Raw genomic sequence first — 18,297 nt, forward strand, 5'->3', positions numbered from 1 at the left:
TTCTTCTCACACAGTTTCAAACTTTAATGACTCTACCAGGATCTAGAGAAGATTGTGTAAAAAATTTAGTTTCCTCAATTGAAATATTGCCACAAACGGATCATTGTCTTAAAAATGAGCCAGATAATATTCAGCATTTCCTAAAATAGTTTATAGAAGTAATAACTCCTTTGAAATACACAGAAGTGTCACCATTTTCACCCCAGTGGGAAACACGATGCAATGTTTAATATGTCAATTATGATGATCTGCAAACAAGCAGAAATACCACAGCTTTAGCAAAATGAATGGACATCATCCCTAAGGGTCTGATGTCCTCACAGGACCAGGGATGAGTGCAAAACTTATTGCAACCTAAAATGCTGTAGTCTGTATTAAAATAACTCTACTGTCACCTCCACAGTGAACATATTTGGATTAATACTGCTGAGGTGCAGAATCGGGCCATGGATCAGTCCACAAACTGTGGCTGGTTGGCGCCGACCCATGGAGCAGTGCACTTCTCCGCTGCCAACAGAGACCTCACTTCCTGAGGCTCCCCTGGGAAAGACCATGCCGGGGCAAAAAGGAGAGGACTTCCCGGCCACCACAGCACACCACGTGTAAGGCTAATATCGAAGTCACCCCCAAAATACATTCTCCTGTTCCTTCTGTTAAAAGCAAGCACAGCTGAACCTCGGCAGCAGTTCTGGTTGTGAAAACCATGCTCTAGCCCATAACCACCCTCCTGTCCTCTCCTCCCCTCCTCCTGCCAGCCAGGTCTTGGCAACTTGCACATGCACACCGGTAGCAAGAGACCGTTGCTGTGAAGAAAGACTTTCTATCAACATCAGAAACCGGTAGATATAAATATTTCTGGAGACAAAGATGACACGCTTCCCTGCAAAATCAGTGTCGTGCATGCTAACACAAAGCAGAAAGGATAAAACAAAAAAGGAGAAAGGAGAAAAGACGGCAGCTCCGGGCTTGCTTCTTCCATGCGTGGCAGAAGCAGTCCCTACAGATCCCTGGAGCCAGCTCTGAGAGGAAGGACAAAAAGGGTTTTATTTCCCCTATCAAGGCAAAACACAGCAAAACTGGACTAATTAGGTTAGCTGAAATCAGCTTTCCTTCTCAAATTGCCAAATGACCATTTTGTGTTTTACAATGTTTTACCAAAAACATATTACAGCAAACATATTACAGAAAACATGTTGGTTTTGTTCTGCAGGAAAATGAAGTGAATCTTGGTCTCAACAAAAGCCAAAAGCCAAATTCCCACTGCCCTCAAAGGGTTAAGGTTTCACCTGCTGTTAGCAGCAGGCAGTTACACCTAGCAAGCGCTGTTCTTCACCTGAAGACAAAAGCATCGTTTTTTGTACAGCCAAAAGCTCCCCACGTTCTGCTCTGCCCATCAGGACTCAGCACCTTTGCCCGCTTTCGCCATTCCCCGGAGGCGGCAGCCGAAAGCACCAAGCCTCACCGCCGCGACCCTCTTCCCGGCCTCGGGCCGGGCCAGCACCATGCGTGCACTGGGCCCCATCCGCAGCTCCTCCGAGACGCCAAGGACTGTCCAAAACTCTCCTTTGCAGGCTTCAGCACGCACGCCGTACTCCGACACTACTCCATCACCTTCCCACCTTCTGCTCGTTTTTGGCATTACGTGCAGGGCCCCAGTCAAGGACACTTGCGTTCCTCTTCCCCCCCCCCCCCCCAACCCCCACTCCTTTTTTTAAGGGCATCTTGACAGCGTGCATATTCCTACCATTATTTCTGAGATGAGTTTGACTTCTTTTTTCTTGTGCATTATAACCCTGCCTAACATTACTGCTCTGTTCACGCCAATGTCTTTTTGAAGCAGTTTATATAAAGCATTCACAACTGCAACCTACGGCTTCTCACACGCTTTTTTTTTTTTTTTTCATGTTTTGATTAAACTCGAAGGAAGGAAATTAACTCTGGGAGCAACAAAAACAAAATCTTCCTGTAATTTCAGTTATGGTATTACAATATATAACAAGTTTCAGTAAAGAAAAAAGAGCATCAGAAGCACTGCAAGTCAGACCTTCACTAAGTACTGGATCTTTCTATTGCAAAAGTTGCTACAAAAAAATCACTGAGTTGGTTAAAAAAAAAATTGTATTTGGAAACTGCAGAAAGGTCTCATTTCCTCTGACCTATTAAAAAAAAAAACGAAAAACATGACACTCGCAATAAACTATAGTGTTTAACACTGTCCTTGGACCAGGAATGGACCAGGACATGGACATAACTTTCCCGTAGGCAAAGAAAAAATTCAAATCAAAAGGCCCTACAACACGGCCCATAACAGCCAGATTCATCGCCTGCTGAGCTGGAGCTAACCACCAGCTACATACCTTTGCTGTCTTCACGATCGCATTCATTTGTCAGCACAGGTTATTGACACTTGTAGAAATGGTAAAATTCATACACCTCAAATTATGACGTTAGTATTTCCCAGTTCTGTTCACACCTGTTTGAGAATTTGTCATGGAAATAATGAAGAAAAAAGAAGTTTTCTTTGCAGGAACGGGTGTTATAGCAAATAACACTCACGAGAAATCTGTAATTTGGAAAGCAGTCAGTATCTCTTAACGGCAACTGAGCCCCAGTCACAGAGTGCACAATACCATAGAAAAAAATATCTGCTGCCACCTAGGCCTATTTCTGTACCGAAAATTTGCAAGGTCTTCTAATTCCAAGGAACAACAAAGAAAATGCCAAGGGTATTTCTTCTCCAAAGCAAGGCACTTTATTTTTATCCAAATCTCCCAAGTTAAACAATGTAACTCAGAAGCTAACAATGTAAACCACCATGGAATCAACTTTAAAAGAGTGAACCTTCATTTTAACAGATTACTGTAATTTACAATCACATACTTATTTTTTTCTGCTTTGCAATTCAATCAAGGCTGTTGTAGGGACTAAAAAAAGAGCTAAAGTGAACTGCAGTGTAAGATCAGCACTGACTCTGCTCAGGCACTTTCTCCACATTCTTGCTACGCTGTGATCCTAAGATCTTTCTGGTACATTTTCAAGCACATCCCTGAATTTCTAGGCTGGTCAATAATTGAAGCTACACTTCAGAGGCATGAAATGGAGAACAATGTATCCAAGAAAGAGCTGGGATCCAAACCATATACTTTAACCCTTCAGTGCAATGAAATTCCTGAATATACCCTAGAACAGAGATAAGTTCTGGAAAAATTCAATTCACCTACTTTCACACACATCCCATCAGATTACTTCTGTTCAACAGAAATGACACACACATTCACGCACAGGATTTCTCAGTAGATGAATCTTCTCAAGAGGAGCCAAACTCTGATTTTTCCGATTTAGGGTCATTTTGCATGGAATGCAAAACAGACCCTCTCCCAGTACCCTGAGCAGCACTGGAAGGACAGCACACCCTTCCAGTGCTGGCCAGCAGACAGGAGAGAAAACTCACACCCAGAAAACGCCCCGTTATTCAGTCCTTATTCATCACTAGTGATGATTGCTCACATTGAGGAGGGACCATGGCACTTTTACCCATTAGCTTTGTAGTGACAGAAATGGTTTTCCTTGGGAAGGATAGGTCCCAGATACACTTGATGTGTAAAAAAAGCCTTACTAAAGAAGGTACTAATCAGTACGAACACGCAGCAGTTTTTATCAGGAGTACATTGCGCTTCCTTCCAGTGAGACACCCATTGAAACCAATGGCTGAAAAATGTAGTAAGCAAATCTGGGGATCTCAGAGAATAGTCTTTTAGCGCTGACATACAGATAGCAATTACTTTTCTCCCGCATGCACACGCTCGTGTAGCACTGAACGTCGCTGTGCCATCCGTTTTGCAGGCGCCATCCCTGTGGACGGCTCATTAACACCCCAGGCACAGAGCAGAGCGGAAGAGTGCTGCAGCAGCTGAGCATCCAAAATCCCTAGGAGCAACAACTGATCAGTTTTATTTCACTAGGAGGAGGCTGTGAAGCAACAGAGTTGAGAAAGCCAGAGACAGGGAATTTATGCTCAATACAGCTACAAGGTATTTTGTCATTACCACACAGATACTATCAGCATTACTTAAAAAATGAAGTATTCACATGCCTTAGTAGGTAACATCATCCTGTTTATAATAGAAAAAAAAGTCTTGCTTTCAGTAATCTGCTACTGCAAAAAAAAAAAAAAAACAAACAAAAAACCCCACACCACACACACAGATAGTAGGATGCACCTGCCTCCACGTTCTTATGCATCCATGGCAGACTAGAGCAAAGGAAAAGTGTTTCCTGACACTCGCAGAAGAATTACACTGAGTTCAATATCTGTTCGAAAAAAAAATCACCTCAACAAGGCAAAACATTCAACACTAGACTTCAGGCCATACAGAATATATTCCTGCCTTAAAATATTTTCTCACTTCAATTATGATAATACGAAATGTTTCCGGAGGAGATCTGATACATATATTCCAAAAAGGCAATGATCCTTTTTAACACAGTACATAAAATATACAAAAAATATTTACAAAATATAAACAGATTCTAAAATTCTGTAAAATCTGTGTCAGCAGATATTCCTACTTGATCCCCTGGAAAATGATAACATGTATTTAACGTTACTATTCAAATATCACTGCGTAAGCGCGAGCCACAGTTTCCTGTTGTTTTTTAATTCAAAAGGACTCTTAGCTATTTCTATGTAGTCCCTAAGCTAATTTCAAACAGCTACTGCTCTCCTGCCCAAACCGTAGGCCCCATCCAACAAAGCAGCTACCTGTGCGCTCGAGTCAGTGACAAACGCCACTCATAATCACTTTACTGAACTTTGGATCAGGCCACAGATAGTTGCCTCTAAGCGTTCTGATCCACTTTAAAAAAGAAAAAAAATACATTTCCCTTATCAAATTCAAAACTTCCTGTAATATTTTACCTTGATTTTGTGTGCTAGTGAGACAGAGAGATGCCTATGTTCCTTAATTTGGTGTCTAGTAAAACGTATGATTATCTTACCTGCAGCTGACTCTCTTCTAAGTCCCACTTCCACACTACTAATAAAACGTTTCCCCACAACACCAACAGAGGCCCGTCAAGAGAGCAGGATCGCATAAAGGTGTGCCTAGCAGTTGTCAAGTTTACTTTTGCACTTTCATCAGAAAACAAGACGTTTCAGCCTCCCTCTGTGGGACATCTGCAGTACTTTAAGAAACAGCAGTACATCTGATGCCGATATCACGTCACGGGGGCAGTGGGGCTTCTCTCCCCAGGTGCAGGCGTGCTTTGGGACATTAACCAATACGCTGAAAAGCCACAGCGATACAACAAGGATCGTTTGCAGTAAGGGCCATAAATTTTGTGATCAACGTTTTAGCCCTGAGAGCCAACTGCACTATCTTCAGTTTCTTCACATTACTTTTTCCATAGACATCTGTCCTGGATATCATACAAGTAGTTAGTAACAAACGTAAGGCAAATATGTGTGTTTATAGCCAATTGTGCTTAGCTGTGAGCCCAGGAAAGGGCTAATGTAGCATGGGAGATAACGAACTCTGAAACTGAAAACTCTTCTAATGGAGTTTTAAGCAAGTTTAAGTAACTTCAGTATTAAAGAAAACGTCTTTGACAACCCCTCTAAATTTTAAAAACTAGTCTGAATTGTTGGCTTTGATCAAAGACACTTTATCATTGTTTAAAAGGTACAGTTCCACGCTATTTACCTGAAGGCTTCCAGCAAGCCTTTGATGTACGCCTCGGCACGCAGGCGCCCCACTGAACACAGGTGATGCCTTACCAACCTTGATGACCTCCAAGTCTCACGTGGCTGCTTTAGCACCAAGCCCTCCTGCTGCCATTCATTACTATTTGGTACTTCGTCTTTGTAAAACATGCTCAGCTTAGAGTAGAGTAGGGGATACGTTTTCACTTGGTTGCAACAGAGGTCTCGTCTCTGAGCCTAAATGCTTTTGCTTGGTTCTACCAGGAGGTGCAGAATAAGCTGCCTGCCATTTACACGCAGGTGGTAACAAATATATCTAACCCTTGCAACTAATTACAATTCAGCTGTTTTCTCTGACCAGTTATTTACAAGACACGGCTGTCATGAAATGCACTAAGCTGAACACTGATACCATGGGGAAGTTTTAATCTTTTGTTCCAACAACTATGCAAAAAAGTTCCTGCATTGACATTTTCATTTGATCATGTTCTTTTGATTCCATCCTCCCACATCTGAAGCTTGAGGGTGTCACGCTCAGATCTTTCAATGCAGACATAGCTCCAGACTTCTGCAAAAATATACACTTCAATATTTAAGAAATACTTCTAGATGGAGATTATCACTCAGAAGGAAAGACTAACATGACGCAGTTGGTAGTATCTTTACATTTTCCAATGAAAAATTCAGAAAAAATAAGAAATTTTCTGTTGCGAGCGTTCATGGCCGAGGCTACATGCAGCATTCTTTATGAAAAGCAACTTGCTTTAATTACTATAGCTCTTAGGAGCCCTATTCATGAAGCAGAAGCTCATTCTGTTAGGTACTGTACGAACACGGGAAAAAAAGGCCTGAGCTTTCCCAAGATTTTGTGATCTTAGTGTAAATCAAGAGGCAATGTGTGGATATGAATACACAAAGAGTGCAAGATGACAACACAGGACATTCTTACTATATATTAACATCTTAGCATCACTAAGCTGACCTCTTAAACAACCTTTATGTTGCCCTAACAATTTTTAAAATTCTTGCCAACCATCGAAAAAATGCAGTTCATGAGACCTGATGGAGCTTTACCACAATTCAGAATGGGGATGGATCTGTGATGGTCATGGCTAGATAGGCTGGTCCAACCAGTCATGGCTGAGGCAAGCCCGCCAGAGCGCATGAGTCGCACCCCAGCGCAGAGGCTCCTGCCGTCTCCGGCAGGATTGGCCGCGGGACTGGAGCATCTCGTGAGTGGGAATTCGCCCCCAGAGACGGCCACGTTGCAACCTCCCCCCTTCCTCCGCGCCCAGGCCAGAAAAGGCAAGCGGGGAGCTGAAACCTTCACGCTGACGCAGAGCGGAGCTGACTACACCCAACACACCACTGCCGCAGCTGGGAAACACTAAATACTCCCTAAGCGCTGCACTCCCCATCTGCATGAAGTACACGCTCAGTTAAGTGATTAGTCCGTGCCCTGCAGTGTACTACTTGAATCTCCCCCAGCCTCAGCCCGAAAGCTCCTGCACGGTCTGGGGGGGTTTCAGATAGCATTGGATTATTACATGCGCCTGAGGCCACCCAAAGCTGCCCTCGCCAGTCACTCTTCACAACCATGCAAAAAGTCACGCTGAAGGAGAAAACAAAAAATAGACCTCAGCATGCAGGTTTACTCAAACACATGTTCAGAAATAGCATTTAAAAAGGTAGGTTTGCCGATGCCTGCTGGTGCTCTTAACACACACGGTGTTTCCCTGTTGCCAGTGGGCAGTGCCCTAGTCTACCTTTTAAAATGCAAACTGTGCAAGCTGTGAAAACATTTGTAAAATACCTTTGCACTTAAAAGTAGAATTTACTGTTATGCACTAGGGCATGAAAGCATAGACTAAAAAATAAAACATACGTTTTACAAATATAACAGAAGATATAAAACCAAGCAGCACAGAAAAAAAAAAACTAACTGAACCAGTGTGTGGGGAGGGGATTAAAAAAAAAAAGATAAAAATAAAAAAAAAGACTTCCTGGCAATGATTCATAGTCAAAGCCTTGCACAAAACAGTCCCTTCTGCCTCGTTCCGAACGCGTGCAAACGCTGAGGCTGAGGACCTAGGAGGCAGAGCCAGGCTTTACAGCTGACCACAAGCTTCCAGAAAGGTCCCAGCCTCGCAGGGAGCAGCGGGCTGCACAAAATCGCCTCAAGCAACCTGGGCCACCCCGGGGTGCCAGGGGATCTCCGAGGAGGCCGCGGCCCTCGGCACGAGGGGCTCCGCAAATTGCTCCGGAGCCGGACCAGCAACCCGGGCGCTGCTGGGCAGCTTTCAGAGCGCGGGTGCAAAACGCTCGAGCCCGTCCACTGCGCTGAACAGGCCGCCCCGTTGGACAGAAGGCGTGTAACCGGAGGACGCATCAAGAAAACGGCTACTTTGCCGCCGGCCAACACCTCGAGCGTCGGGTGCCTCTTGAGGAAGCTCTGCTTTGCTTTGCTTTGCTTTGCTTTGCTTCCCTAAGAGCGTGGAGCCCATCCCGCGCGGCGACGCTGGCCAGGGAGAGGGGGAGCACACAGCTCCCTGACAAGTCCTCCGCGCAGCGGCACCGAGAGCTTCACCGTCCTCTGTGGATGAGGCCCTTTCCCCAAGGGCTTAACTTCCAACAGATCATTGAGGAAAAAAATTTAAAAGCCTCTTAGCAATATGCCCCCTCCCTCCCCCCCCGCAGTAACCTGCATTACCTCACTATGGGCAGCGCTGAGACGTTTCCTGGCAAAAGTCGGCACTGGGGGGAGATGGGAAGGACCGAAAGCCGCCTGCGGCCATCAGCCGCCTGTGCGGCTGGCGCAGAGGGGCGACGGCGGGCAGCGAGCACCCGGGCAGGGCTGCGGGACCCTCAGGGCAGAGCCGCCGCTCTCCCGCTCGCGCTGCCCTGCCCCGCGACTGCCACCGCACCGACGCTGCTCCCTGAGCCTGCGAAACGGCTCGGCCTGAGCTCCCGTCAAGGAGAGCGCGTCCACAGGCTTTAACCATTGTGGAGATGAAACTAAGCAGCGACGCAGAACAAAACAAATATTTAGGGGCTTGCGTTTGTTGTTGTGGTTGCCGTTTTTGTTTTTGTTTTGAGGAGGTTAATGTTATATCTAAGATGAGTCAAACGAGACGAGTTTTGGTGGGAGGAAGGTGAGTTGCGTGCGCATTTCAGTCTTTCTTAATTTTTGGCAGAAACGGAACGTTGCTTAGGCATAATTTACATGAGAGTTTCTAATTTAAAACAAGATTGTTGAAGGGAGAGTGCCACGCGTTTACCAGCAGATAAAAACAACAGCAAGAGCGGCACTGTGGACAGGCAGCACGCCGGCAATCCTGCGCTGCAAAGGCCAGGTCTGCCACTCTCCTGCGCAACCCAGGGAGGCGGCACACTTCTCCAGGGAATTCAGAGCGGAAGGAAAAATAAAAAATAAAAAAAAAATAAACCCAAAGAATCTATCTGCCGTTTCCCTCAAACAGCCTAATCAGGGAAGTTTATTAAACACAACATAATTGCCCTAGCTCAAGGTTTATCATAAAGAAAGGAATAACCACTCAGCTTTCAAATATAATAAAAATGATAGAGGCCTCTTTCGGGCTCTGATAGAAGAAAAACAAACAATCTGACCACAGAATATTGGACTGCCAGCAAAAATATAAATTCAAATACCATACGGAAATCCAGTGACTGGTTTATGTTTATTTTGACAGGCTCTTGTCATTGGATTGGTAAATTAGGAGTTCGAGCCTCATTCAGAGGTAAACCAACCATGCGTTATCGGTGATGTGTTCATTGGCCTGTGTGTGCTTTGACTGGGTTCAAGAGAGTTCTTTACTCAGGCAATAAGTTTGAAAAAAAAAAAAAAAAGATTAAAGATTATTTGCAAACATAACAGACAGCAGTCTGTTTATTGGCAAAAATTTTACCCAAATGTCAGTAAAATTCTGAATCAGTGTACGAGATTACAGAAGGAGACTCAGTAAAACAGCAGTCTTCATAGCGCTAACAGTTCAAACACGAAGACTTGCACCTCCCCACTTCCCTGAAAATCATCAGGTAATTACTTAGACATGTTTTCAGTTTTCCTTTTAGCTTTTGAACCCAATTAGCTCATGGATGACAACTTTTCCTCTACAAACATGTTATAAACTAGCCAACTCCTCGCAGTGAGGAAGGCGAGCGTATTTTTAAATTAAAGCTGAGATGCTCCTGAAATCATCTCACTCACTCTACGATTTGAAGATTTCAGGAAAAGCCACCAAATACAAAAAGACTGGTGAAAATACTGTTATAGTTGAAGCCTTGGTAAACCTCTGATATTAAAAAGGCTTAATTATTCTCTGTAAAGCTTTCTTCTCAAAGTGAGAAAATCTGGGGTAGGGGAGCAGAGAATTTTTTAAAATTGGGGACTATGCTCTATAAATATTTTGGCATTTGAACGATCCCATCGTTCATAATTTAATCTCTTGCAGGTTCTATACAGTATATGCCATTTAAAGAAATTCATTTCCTGTTGAATGTTTTATGATATCTTTGAGGGAAAACATAATAATTAAACGCATCAAAAAAGTTTTAAATGTGAACATTTACCATGGGGTTATTTCCTTACTCCCGCCAACTCATCCTGATATTTATTCTTGCTACTAAAAGCACTTGCACAGTTGCATTAAGATTTTAGTTTCCATAGAAACTGTTATTGGCTAAAGTAAATACAAGATGGTAAAAACTGAATATCGTAGTCCTGCTAGCATAATGCAGCTGCAAAATTGTCACCACCTAACCATTTCGCCAGTACTTAATGCTGCATGACATTTTCAGCTATGTGTCTCTGTTTCAGGGAGATGGACACTTTTTTCGTGGCACTTCCACGCTTCGCAGGGGGAATGTGAATACGCAGCGCTATTTCTGTGCTACATTAGACAAATACACATCTTTCTGTCCAACTTATGTCTGTGTTTATTTTATAGACCTCCTCATTAAACTTCACAAGTGAAAGTACTGTGCAAGCGAAAGGAAGTAAGTAACTGCTTCATCGCAACCAATGATTTACACAATTCCTTCAGCATTTAAACAGTCAATCAACATAAGCCCTCGGCGTCCTGCTGCTTTAACCTCGCTGCTGCCAGCTGAGTGCTGACTGCCTGGAAACTGGAGAAAGGCCCTTCACATTTCAAAAAGGCTGCACTGAATTTACACAGTCACATCTTCAGAAGGAAAGAAATGAACTGTATATTAATCTATTCTCCACATTTCTTTTGCTCCCATCCTAAATGAGTCTGACACTTACTAAAAGGCTACAGTTCTGATAATCATCTTATAATTCCCTCACTTTGTATAACTTTCATTGTGTTTTGAATTCAGATGGTTTTTCTAACATACACAATTAATAAGTCTTTTTTTATTCTCCTCAGAACATTACTTCCATTTATATCCTCATTTAGAGATCCACTGCAGTGCTCTGTACTGCCTGAGATTTGCCCTTCTTCTGAAGAATAAGACTCTGCATGTATATGGCATTTAGCTGGAAAACTCTGTGATCATTTCTGAAGAGAGCAGCTAAAGATAGAAGGACTCATCCCTGATAAAACGTGGAAAAACAAGGCTATGTTCAAGTTTCTCAGTTACACGGGGTCGTTCAAGTACACTGTTTAGTGATTTGGGGTCTGAGGACAATCATCTTTTCTCCCAACTGTTAAGTGTTTAGGTACACACTAAAAGATGTCCCTCCTACATCACTAGAAAGCCATGTTCCAGTGAAAGACATATAGGCTTATTCTCAGATTCTTAAACACTTTGACAGATAAAGCCTCTAACCTTTGTGTCCCACTTCCTTTGCTGTTGAAGTGATTGCTCTACTTAAGAGTCAAACGGCCTATCTTCCACCTAACCCTCTAAATCTAGTATTTCCTTTGGCTGGAGGCATCCAGCCAATTGGAAACTCAAAGCCTCCTGCTTGCGTCTTGTTTTCCCAGTCTTGAGTCTCCTTTATTTACAAGGATCAGGGATGTTGCCATGGATGAAATCAGTATTGAGCTTTCTGAAAGGATAAGGGTAAAGGCCCACTCTGACACTTTTGCACATAGGGAAGTTGCGGAGAGGCTCTAGGGCAAGATGCTCTCAGTAAATTGCTGTCTAGCTGTCCTGATGGATACGGCTCTGAATCACCATCACAACATAACCATCATCTGCATCCCACTTTTAACAGTGCAAGGAGCAGACGGTGAAAGGCTTCTTTGTATGCTGCATGAAGGACGCTTGGTTTTCCACACAGGAACTATCCATAATGATAGTTCAGTATCTATTCTCACCTGAGTAGAAGGGTTGCTGCTCCCTCTGAAAGTACACCTGTAGAAAAGTACCTCTAAAACCTAGGAGTTTTGGCAAATACTACACATATGTACCAGGGATTACACTAGAAACCCCCATGCAATCACAAGCTGCTACTGCTTGACTTAGATCCAAGCTTTCCTGCTGCTATACGAGTTTCATAACTTCTGTGGATGCGACACAAACAGTTGCTTCTGTAACGCTGGCTCACCTGCGGTCAATACTGCTTTGCTCAGAGCCCGCAACATGCATCAAAGCAAAACAGACATGACCAGCCCTAGAAAGAGCATTTGGTTTCACACAGTTTGCAAGATCCTATCAACAGCCAACCCAGGTGCTGTTTTCATTCTGCCCACACAAATCAATGACAAAAAGCAAATTCAATCACACAGGTGGTACATTTCACCACCCTAAAAGTCAGGATTTTCTCATACCCTTCATTTAATGCCACTGCTGTCAAATAGGTAACATGCAACAAAAACAGCCTTTATGTAACCTAATAAATAAAAGTCACCAAGGCAATAGCTATGCATAAATTTTAGATAAAAACATTTTGTTAGAAGAATAAGAATGTCCTCTGTAAAGTGGGTAGCATTTTAAAATAATGTTCTAGCCATTGTTAATACTTTATTGCTATTCAGCATAGAACCATTAATCATGGTGAACTCATTTGGTATTAATGTGCATGTCATAAAGTACTTCTGGAGCATTTCAATTACAACTCAGCCTTCAAAACGCAGCCAGCGTTACATGGAAAGCTTTGAAGAAATCAAACTTGAACAGTCTGCTCTGAGATAACTACAGGCATACTCAGGCATGGAGAAACCACCATTTCTACTCTTAACACATACCCTCCAAAGGCTGAGAAGCTCACGGGGCCGTGCCCAGAGCCACGGCTGGGTGGAAGAATGAGGGAGCGCGCTTCAGAGGAGCTGCAGCCGTTCAGAGCCAGCACGTTTTTCCTCCCCCCAAGACGAGGACAGGAAAAGCATCCTGTTGGGCTACTCCAACCCTGCAGGTTCAACAGCAGTTAAGCAGCCGCAGTGCCGTACTTTCAGGAGCCCAGAGAGATATTCTTTTCCTGTATCACTCCTGTGATTCCCCAAGGCACAAGCTAGCTTCCAGAGCTGAGCACTTGGGTTTCTCTCTGATGTGTAGTTTATGTCCAATTGAAAACATCACAGAAACCATAGATCTACTGCCAACTGTCTTTAAAGACAGCAAAGGAGTATGCAATCCATCAGAGCGGGCCTAAAGGAACTCATATCTTGACCTCTCTGAAGACAGCTAAAAAACTCTCTTTCTGGCCTCAAGGGGCACCAAATGAGGAAAATACGCAGCAGAAAATGCAACGCCGAGCTAAACACTGACCAGTTCCTGGCCATCAGGGAAGCCAGGAACTTCTATCAGTTTAAGCATTGCCCTAGACAACACCCAATTCTCGTCTGTTCACTTCAAACAGAACTTTCATTAGCATTGTCTATAAAGAACCAAATAGTAACAGCTCAACAATCATAGCGCTTCTTATCAGAAACCTTGTTAAATGAAGGAAAATACAAAGTTTTTTTTTTTTTTTTTTTTTTTAATTACCTAAGGGAAATTTTGTAATGCTTACATATAATTCCCCTTCTATTTTCCCCTAGGTAATCAGTGTAACACGTAGTAAACATCCAGCAAAAAAGGCCTACCTTGGGAGCTCTGGCATGTTTTCCGCATCTGGCATCTTTGACGAGACTGATATCTAGCAGCTCAGTCTCCTGGAAAGAAAAATTGCAATATAGATTATTACTACATTAGTTAAAAAGCCTTGTTGTATTAACATAGCCTCACTTCCCAGTTTAGATAACGGTTAGCCTGTTTGCAGTGACACCTGTCCAAACTGCAAACAGTTTCATGGAGCGCTGTATTCTAATAGCAATACTTAAGTTACTTAAGTAACTTAAATTCCTTAAAAATATGCATTTTGTCTCTTATCATATATATACAGAGGCTCAATCAACCATATTAGTCAAGCATATTTCTTGGATTACTAAATACCAGCTGTTGTGGTTTTTTAAATATAATTTTAGCTTTATGTTAGTTATAACGTGAAAAGGGGGATGTTACAAAACTGAAAAATTCTCTCTCTGCAACAGAAAGTCTACCTTATATTTTTAAAAGTGTACATTAAAAAAGTATACATAAAAAAAGCTATATATACAACGACAACATGTTCCAACAGTTTTACAGTGACTACTGTTACATGTTACTCTTGAGTTCTGGGTTCTAATTGTTAAGTTCAGGGTTATAACTCACGCCCTGGTGAGAACAAAACTGACCCATGACGACAGCTTCTGCTAGGCAAGTTCATGTACTACGCTCTGCATGTATGACATGAAGCGTCTTTTTTCAGTGCTAACCTAGTGCTTTCGGGACCCTGCCCCTCCTCGTGTGTGTCTGGTGGCCCAGGAGGGTCATGGACCCTCGTGGGACGCCCTCCTCGGTGCATGGGACACTGCAGCGGGGTGCACCCACCCCACGGGGATCAGCGCAGGGCATTCCTCTCTCTCCAAACAGGCAGTGAACTGTAACCCTGAGCCAACATCCTTTTCCCAATCTCATTCTGTGACAGGACACTTTTCGATGTTGCCATGTTGGTTCTTTTCTTGAATACCTTAGCATTTACGGGCATAGAGAGCTTGGACAGAGGATCAGTGCTGGAGAAGGGAGAAGTGCCGTTCTCAGCAAGCACTCAGATCCACATAGCGTTATGTATGTTTTCCCAAGACCAATACAAATTGTTTTGCAAGACATAGGCAAGACTATCTGATCTGATTTGGCATTACTTGAAGATCTTAGAGCACATCTTAAATTTGTCTGCCTCATTTACACTAGTATTTGGACGAATAGTCCATGTTAGCATAGCTCAATTACATACCAAATATAGTTTAAAGGTACTTCAGCAGGAATGCGACCACACTGCAATTAGAGCTATGACGAATTTTAGTCTTCAGCGCAATGCTGTGCAGAGAATTTGAGATTTCTGTGCAGCATAAAGCCATTATATTTTTAAATTCCAAGGAGAAAAGGTGATTTTCTCGCAGACATATTGTCTCCCATAGATTACTTTGTAGCCTTACTTCTTTTGTACTTGAAGGGACCAGTTCCCGCACAGTTCTTGTAGATACACTTCGGCTGACTTATAAGACAGGAGCTCTACCACAAAATTTTCACTTGCCTATGCATTCATGACATCTCCCTCTGCCCACCATGCCAATCCCAATTCTATCTAATACCAGCTGAACTTACATCACCACTTTTCTGTTACTGGGGACAGGAACAGGATCTTTCTCTTTTCCCCAGCTTGTTAGTGAGAAATTTGGACCTTTGCGACATTTATTTTGGGTCATAATTGCCTGAAACAGGACAATGGGGTCAAAACTGAGGGATGAGGAAGCTGTATAGGCAAGGTTATAAAAGGTGATATTTTGTAAACATCCTTAGGAAATCATCCAAAACACACAAATATACAAGGCATATATATAAAGTACTCTTCTGACAATGCTCCGACCTCTGATGTTTATAGCTGATTGCCATACATAAAAGCCTGTCTACAGCTGTCCCTGTTACAGCTCGGGGGTTTGTGAACCCAACTTTCAGGTCCAGTTTGAAGCTGGTCTTCTTTCCAGATCTACAGCCCCCTTATACATCAATCCTTATTCTGTCTGACACTATCACAATCGACATGAGGCTGTTAGGACAAAGCTCAAAACCCTCAGTGCAGAGAAGTCCTTACACGCAAGAAAGTCCAGCTAACCAGGCCCATACATAGACAACCGCAGCATTCTCATAGCAGAGATAAGCAGAGTCAGTAGCCAAAAGTGAAACGAGTTTTCAAGAGAAGGGAGCAACGCTTAAAAGACTGAGAGCTCACCCTGGGGAAAGATAGCTCCTGTGTAAAAGCACGCAATTCCCCTGCTGAAAGTCCCAAGGTGGCACTGCTACTCCTTCATGCCCCTCACACCGTACCACTAGTCTAATAGTTCCTCTCCTATACCTTTTCCAGTTTCTTAAAATCAGGGCCAGAACAGCTTGCACATGTTCACATGGAACTATTTCAACCTATGATACCTAATCTTGCATTACTCACCAGGAGAGCTGCAAGAAAAACATATAAAAATGGAAGAGTGCAGTGAGCACTAGCTCTCCATTTGCCCACGTACTTTGCCCATTTGAATGGACTTTGTTCCCTCTCTCTCTTCTTTTAGAGAGGCGTTGGGGGGAGCTGTCACAACTGGCTCTCGTGAAACACGCCAGCACCAATGACACCAAGTGACCGTTTGGGATACGTCAGCAGTGGAAGGCAGGCTTGCTGCTCAAGACAGGGAAAAAAAATGGAGATAAAAAATCCAAATAGGCACTATTAAATAGCTGTGTGTTCAGGTACGGGTAGCAGGTGCAACCTTAAATAAAACAAAAAGAACACAATGTAGGGCTTGTCTTGAATTTAATGCATGTGGGACATTCAGATATTGGCAGAACTGAAAGTATGAAATATGGCAGAGCTGTATGAGTGTTTCTCACACCCAGAGCAAGAACTAAGGGAGGAAAATGGACAACAGTCTAGACATAAACGAGGGGAGAAGGAGAGCAGAAGACATTGAATAAAAATGGAGCTAAGGAAGGCAAGAAATTGCAAAGAAAACCAGGGATAAGAGCCAGAAAATTCTGTGACCATAAGGCGAAAGGAAACCAAGACAGGGCAGAAATGTAATAAAACTCCACCAACAGCAAAGGCGCTACGCAGAAAGAAGCGCAAAGACAGCAGCTCTTCAGAATCACGACCCAGATGCTCAGCAAGAGCAAGGAAGCAGAATTTTACTCGTACTGGGCAAGAACGTGCCTTCAGAGTAAAAGGCCAGGGGTTATATTTACCACAACAAATACCATTTACACCCCAAAGCAGTCTCCAGCATGCTGTGAAACGTTCTACAGAAGCTATGGACAAATGCAGTACCTACAGTAAAAATAACATTTAGCACACTGAAAAGATTGACATACACTAAAAATAAAGGCTTTAACAGCAAGCACATGAGAGAAATGAAAGACACTGAAGAAAAGCAGGTCTTAAACAGAGATGATGAACCACATACAGAGTGAGTTTCAGAAGCTTTTTTTGGTTGGATTGTTCTGATGTTTTGGCTCTTAAAAAGCAAACCAATAATAAAAAAGGCAAAAAAAAAAAACCCCACAGAATTAATCATCTTTTCACTTACCAAAGTGCAACTAGATCTCCCATAACACAAACATAAAAAGACCCTTTCAAACTGAAAAATATACATTAGGAAGAAATAGAAAAGCAAAAGCCAACAGGTGCTCACAAAGATAACGCAATAAACTGAAACACAGCTGCTCCGTTCTGTACCTTCGGGGCCTTCCAGCCCCAGCGGCTCTCAAACCGAGACTGCTCGGATGCCCCTTGCCACGGCTGGAGACGGCAACGCTATCCAGCTGTTTGGGCTGCACGCACTGAATAAATCTCCTTCCTTCCCCCCCTTAGGGAAAAGGTGAGGGGTTGAATTTCTTTTTTGGGTTGAAGGGGGAGACATCTGTTGGTTTTCAACTACTACTTGCAAGTCGCTTGCATGCCACTTGTGGGAAATGTGACAACTTGGGGATCCAAGAGCTAAGGAGGAGAGTCCAAGAAGAACAGGGGAGGAGCAGAGTTTGTAGGGCTACATTGACAGGACCTGCTGAGGTGGCTATGGGAACGGCTGCACCCTGCAAATCCACTTTACGGCCCTGCTGTCGTGTTACCTCTTTGTCATGCTACCTCTCCGAGGTAGCAAACAGGCTGGATAATCCTATCTATACATTCCTTCAAATCCCTATTTGACAAGACCACTGAACTCTTTAGGATGCTCTCCTAGGCAGCAATTATGGAAGCTGGGGGAATATAAAGTCCAAAGTCCTAGTCATCAGCACATATCAGAAAGGATTGGTCCAGTTTTCATAATTAAATGTTATATGCGCATCGAGAACTGCAAAGCAGCAGCCTGTTAGCTGCTGTAACCTGTGTTTTAAATTAAGGAGAAAAGAGAGAGATCCGCATCCACCTCGCTGCCTCCACAGGCACTGTTCAACGAGGTGCAGATAAATGAGAATTCATAATGTGCCGTTTCTTAGAAGTTACTTAGTTCAAAAATATCAAACCTTTTGGAATTCCCTGACCCCTGGGCACTTGCTTTCATCTTTCAAACAGCTAATTAAAAAGACAGAGAGCAATTTCC

At 43.2% G+C, this 18,297-nt stretch overlaps 1 protein-coding gene across 2 annotated transcripts in view; it reads right to left on the reverse strand.

The window, feature by feature from the left end:
- Positions 1-18,297, reverse strand: part of PLCB1 (phospholipase C beta 1) — a 448,697-nt gene that overhangs the window by 314,399 nt on the left and 116,001 nt on the right. For both annotated transcript variants that reach the window (XM_068940306.1, XM_068940307.1), the window contains exon 3: positions 13,717-13,785. In XM_068940306.1, coding sequence (XP_068796407.1) covers positions 13,717-13,785 — 69 coding nt within the window. The remainder of the gene's footprint in view (positions 1-13,716; positions 13,786-18,297) is intronic.

The sequence above is a fragment of the Struthio camelus genome, chromosome 3 (genome assembly GCF_040807025.1).
Source record: "Struthio camelus isolate bStrCam1 chromosome 3, bStrCam1.hap1, whole genome shotgun sequence".
Taxonomy (NCBI): domain Eukaryota; kingdom Metazoa; phylum Chordata; class Aves; order Struthioniformes; family Struthionidae; genus Struthio; species Struthio camelus.